Here is a 6,000-nt window from a genome sequence, read left to right on the forward strand (position 1 = left end):
GACCATTCTTCCCACTGACCACCAATGTAAGGAACCTTGTTCTGCAAGTTTTTGTCCCCAGAGACTTCAGTGGGAGTGCCTAAAAAAAGCAAGTAAAATGTTTCTGCACCTAAACGCCAGTTCAATCTTGAGCTTTTCCAAGCTCCTATTGAAGTCTATAGGGACCAAAAGCTTGTGTAGTTTTTTTGAGCGACAATCTCAAAGTGACACAGTGGGCACCATAGGATCCAAGAGAATCCCCATGTTGCGTGTTAAAGAGCTAAAAGTAGCTCAGGTGTAAACCAGGGCTTAGGGCACATTTACATTTATGCAGTGCATCAATGCATGTGCAATAATACGCGTCAATTGTGTTACATTAAAGTAGCCTTGGCTCACACCAGAGCAATTTGAAGCACTTTTTTGGAAGGGCTTCAACGCTCGACATGAGGATTCCCTTTGCATCCCATGGTGTTTGTTCACACCTGAGCTTTGCTTGAAGATCAAACAACTACATTAGCTTCTTTGGGGCAGAATCATGCGTTTTTGGTCCTTATTGACTTCAACAAGAGTATTGAATTTAACCGAACGGGGGGGGGGGGGTCCCTCCACACCGTGAAGGCCACTTGACTAAAATTGAACTTTTGTGTTTCAACGAAACAAATGCAAATTCCTATAGGTGAGGAAACCAACCACTTATCAGTTTTACGTACCTAGAGCAATCCATGTCCATGTGGACATGTCCTATACCTTGGATATAGTATCTTTCTATCATAGGGTGGTGTACTCTTCTCTCTCACTCCAATAATAAACTATCTCATCAAAAATATCAAAAGGTGAGATCCATCTATCTATAGTATGTAATGCGGGTACACCCATCCATGTGGATATAAAACACCACTAATAGACAGGCCTCCATATTCCTCATATCCATAAAAATACCTCTCTAGGGATGATCACATCCCAATATATGTGGGTATTCCTCCACCCCAAAAAAAGGTCAAGGTAGGAAAGAAATGACATTTGATCCAAAAAAGAATAAAAAGAAGTGCCCCCAAATCAAAAGCAACCTCACACGTTTCCCTCCTTCTAATTGGAGCTTCGTCAGAGTGTTTTGCAAGCAATTTCTTGCCTTTCCTTAGTAAATAACTTTCTGTTGGCTAAAACAAAAAAGCTAAAACCTGAAAAAGTGTGGACAGACGCATTAAAATGCTGCAGAATGCTTGAAGAAGCTCAAATGGGAACATTTTAAGGCCATCTTTGAAAACCTGTCTCTTTCGGGAAGCCATTCTGGCCCCACCTGAAAACTGGACTTTACTTTCATGATCATCTCATCCCCAACAGTATCATTTGCCCCTCCCTTTAGATTGTAAGCTCTCGAGAGCAGGGCAATCCTTCTCTATTGAATTATTTTGTAAAGCGTTTTGCAAGCTGTTGGCGCTGTATGGAACCAATTTATTACCAATGCTAATAATATAATATATTGCACCTTACAAAAGGTGGTGGCTGCATTAGTTTTCTTCTTTTTATGACCTGGTGATGCTGCCAGTAACTCATTTCCTGTCCAAGGTGACCACACTCATTGTAGTGTATCTATAGAGGACTCCCCAATGGAAGCACTTAAAAACTCAACACCAGATTTCAATGTTATCCACTCAACACCTCTTTTTGGAAGTGATCACTTATTTTTGTCCTCCTATGGAGTTCAACAAAAACTCACGTAATGTGCGTTTTTTGTTTTTTTTTTTTCAAAGCCTAACATCTGTTTCCACCTCCTAGTATCTAGCTTTTCATTGGCTAAAACAAAAACACCTAAAACAAACCTCACGTAATGTTTTTTTTTTCAAAGCCTAACATCTATTTCCACCTCCTAGTATCTAGGTTTTCATTGGCTAAAACAAAAACACTCAAGCCTGAAAAAAAAAAAAACACTCCAAAATCACATGAAATTTCCTGAAGTTTGAATCCAGGCTTAGGCAGTTTTTGCCAGAACAAGTGACCCCATTGGAAGATATTTCCTCACCTCCTGTTCCAGTGGCAACACCAATTTTGGATTTCCCATCACTTTGCGTCTCGGTGATAATGGCCACCAAGAGGGTAACCCAATCTGGAAGTTCTAAACTTTAGCCATTCTATACACCCCCCCCCCCCCCCCGTAGCATGAGGGGTTTAGTAAAACTTTAACAAGATTTGCTCATTCACACGCTAAAAAAAAACACATGCTAAAATGCATATGCACATTGCCTCAACACGCAACAATACTCCTCCTCTATGGGGTGAATTTACTAAAGGCAAGTGCAGTTGCTCCAGAGCTTCGTAAATGATGGGAAGCTCAGCTGACTTCCATCATCTTCCATCATCCAATCATGTACAAACAAAAATACATTTTTGTTTCTATTTTCCTGGCATGGGATTGGGTATTCTTTGTAAGGTGAAGGTTTACCTCGTTTACTAAGCTCTGGAACAACTGCATTTGCAGAGTGCACTGTCTATTTTACCTTTAGTAAATCAACCCCAAAGTGTGGTGTGGTGCCATTCGTTGTGAATTGCCCCCCATTGTATTACACGGTAGAGTGCAACACGTGATGCACCGTAGCACAACACACAATCCATGCATGGTGAGTGCGCTGCATTGCTATAAAAGGGTCCTGTGCATTTTTCTCATCCCTTGTGGTGCGTTGGCAGCCCATTAACATTGCGCGGGCATCCTTGATGCAACGCACAATAATGGAAGCCATAACGCGTGGCAATGGAGGTTTTGGTGACTCCTCCATGATAACTTGGTTAAATCCTGTTCTACTGCAAACCTGATCTCATGTCATTAGTTGTAGAAGATAAACAACCCTTTAAAATGTTCTTGGTCCAATCTCAATCTGACAGATTCGTCTGGCTCATCTGCAATGTCAGGGAAGTTCTCATGAAGAACGAAACACCATTCATCTGCAAAATGTTCAGTAAGCAGTAAGTGATAATGAGGCACATCCTCCTCCTACCTTGCCATCCAGCGCTGGCACTCGTTGCACTAGTCCCTAATGTCCCCATCCCCTGAGCTTTATAGCTTTCCCCCAGGGAGGAGCGCGGTGAGGTTGGCCAATCTAGAGGAAAGTTACTCTTAGCAGTTATGTTGTCGGGCAAGTTCTAGGGCTGCAGGACGATTAGCAAAAATTGGCCATTGTAGCCTGAAGACACAACACTGGTCCTCCCAGATTCACGCAGGTTGCTCATGAATCCTTACGTTCAAGTTGACTTATATTTTCGCTGTGTGACCTTGAAGGAAAAATTAAAAAGTCACGTTTATTGTGACACCTACTGCTGTAACATTCATACATTTTGCCCTTTGACGTTCTATGTTTTTATCTCATACAGTGTTTGTTGATTCTTCCACTGTTGAAGAGACATTGTATATGAAGGAGTTTATTCTCCAACCCTGCTAGACAACTGCTGAGTTAAACCCAAGAAAAAAAGTATCCACCAACCCTCTCTGGCCCATCCATCCATTGACTTACACTCACCCAATGCAAAAAAAATCAAATTACTAACAACAACCTAAAAAGCCATCCACAACCTTGCCCCAAGCTACATCACCAATCTCATCTCAAACTATCACCTAAACCATTCCCTCCACTCCTTCCAAGACCTCCTGCTCTGTAGCTCCTTCATCTCCTTCTCCCACGTTCACCTTCAGGACTTCTCCAGAGCTTCTCCCATCCTCTGGAACTAGCTAGCCCAATTTGTCCGACAATGTCCCACTCTGTCCACTTTTAGATGATCCCTTAAAGCCCGTCTCTTGAGGTTAGACTATCCCACCTCTACTTAAAAACTGACCTTTTATATTCTCCATCAGCCTATGCAGTGGTGTGTTTAGGTTTTGTGCTGCCCCAGGCAACACAAAAATTGGTCACCCAACCCCCCTGTGGAGAGACCAATCAACCCCCCCCATCTGAGAGAGCCTTCCACTACCACCGCCCCACTCCACCGGGAGAGAGCATAACACTGACCAACAACCCCCCAAAGGAGAGAGCCAACCAAGATCCCCCCAACTGCAGAGAGAGCATAACACCGACCAACAACCCTCCTAAAGGATAGAGCCAACCAAGACCCCCCCCAACCGCGGAGAGAACATGACACCAATCTACAACCCCTCCTGCCCCAAAGAAGAGAGCCTAACACTGACTGACACCCCCACCCCCGGCTGAGAGAGCCTTCCACTACCACCGCCCCACTTCACCGAAAAGAGGGCATAACACCAACCAACAACCCCCCCCCCCCCAGAGGAGAGAGGCGACCAAGATCCCCCCCCGACCGCGGAGAGAGCATGTCACCAATCAACAACCCCTCCCACCCCAAAGAAGGGAGCCTGACACTGACCGACACCCCCCAGTTGAGCCTTCCATTACCACCGCCCTACTCCACCGAGGAGAGAGAGCATAACACAGACCAACAATCCCCCCCTCCCCCAAAGGAGAGAGCCGACCAAGACCCCCCCCCAACCTCAAAGAGAGCGTGACACCAATCAACAACCCCCCCGCCCCAAAGAAGAGAGTCTGACACAGACCGATACCAACCACCACCACCCCGGGCGAAAGAGATAAAGACACTCACAGACACTCACCTTCACAGCTCCGGACATTCCCAGGAACAAGAGTCAGGCTCTGCATACGCCATAAAGCAGCCCTCAGCCTCTCTCAGATCCCTCCTGGACCCCATGCCGTGTTTGTCCCTTCTTCCGCTGGGCAGTGCTGTCTCCCTGAAAAATGCCTTGTTTGCCTCGTGGTAAATCTTTCTCTGAGCCTATCCCTCACAGTTGTGTAGGGATGACCAGGGGTGGACTGACCATTTGGAAACTCGGGCACTGCCCGAGGGCCCGGGGTCAGTAGGGGGCCCCATGAGATGCCCCTGGTACCTTTTTCATAGGCTTTTTTGAGTTTGGGCAAGGACACAGGGGCCCCATGATCCCCTATTGCCCGGGGGCCCCATGAGTTGTCAGTCCGCCCCTGGGGATGACTTTGGGTTTGCTCCAAACCCAGGAAGAGGTTGTCAGCGTTCGATCAGTCGAGGGATTTCCACACCAGAGCTGCAGGTATACAAAAGGGAGGGGAATGCTTGGGACATCATTGACATAATATGGGCATGTGGCTATATTAGGTCATTGATATCACAAAAATCCCCATCCCTTCATGTATGTACAATTGCAGCTGATTGGCCTGGCACTGATATCTTCATTCCGGGTTCAGCTGAACATAGGGTTAGATTGAACCCAAGCCTGAACCAAAGATAATCCCCACAGTTGCAGAGGTAGTAAAATGTGAAAAATAAAACAAAAAAGTCTTCTTCCTGCAAGTTAAGAGCATAATGTTACATAGTTAGTCTGGCTGAAAAAAGTCAAAAGTCCATCCAGTTCAACCACAGATGGACTAGCACATTATGAAAGACTTACCTGAAAACGAAGCCCTCTAGTGGAGCGCTGTCATGGTTCCCCACAGCTTCCACCTTCACCCGGTCAGGGCTGCTGTTAGTAACCATGGGGCCACATACAGCCAACTTGACAGCACCCCCCCCCCCCTCAGTTACAAATGAACACAGTGAGCAATCGGTTCCGCTTGTGTTCATTCAGGAAAGATAGGGGCTGGCAAATGTGACATTTTTTACCGGACCCTTCCCCCACTCTCCATCCTGAAGTCCCAGTAATGAACACAAGCGGGACTGATCACTCACTGTGTTCATTCGTAACTGAATCATAGTAAACTGGGGGTTTTTGGGTGAGGGCCCTGTCAGGTTGGCTGTATGGGGCCCCAAGGTTACTAACAAGAGACCTGGTCCTGCCGGCTTCCCTCCTCTGCTTCCCACTGGCAGCTACAAGCATGCATTATTCAGGATCCTTGGCCTTCATGATGCTGTTTGTTCTCTAATGTTCTCTAACAAACCTCTGAGGGCTTCACAGAACAGCTGTATTTATACTGAGATCACATGACACACAGGTGGACTCTATTTACTAATTAGGTGACTTCTGAAGGCAATTGGTTC

At 46.0% G+C, this 6,000-nt stretch overlaps 1 protein-coding gene across 1 annotated transcript in view; it reads right to left on the reverse strand.

Annotated features, from left to right (window-relative positions):
* Positions 1-5,499, reverse strand: part of LOC149439291 (uncharacterized) — a 28,097-nt gene extending 22,598 nt beyond the window's left edge. The window contains exons 1-2 of the mRNA XM_089659216.1: positions 5,414-5,499; positions 3,212-3,243 (exon numbers count right to left, since the gene is read on the reverse strand). Coding sequence (XP_089515342.1) covers positions 3,212-3,243; positions 5,414-5,499 — 118 coding nt within the window. The remainder of the gene's footprint in view (positions 1-3,211; positions 3,244-5,413) is intronic.
* Between the last annotated feature and the right edge of the window lie 501 nt (positions 5,500-6,000).

Source organism: Staurois parvus, unplaced genomic scaffold, assembly GCF_062004578.1.
Source record: "Staurois parvus isolate SC_StPar_1 unplaced genomic scaffold, SC_StPar_1.0 ptg001135l, whole genome shotgun sequence".
In the NCBI taxonomy this organism is placed as follows: Eukaryota; Metazoa; Chordata; class Amphibia; order Anura; family Ranidae; genus Staurois; species Staurois parvus.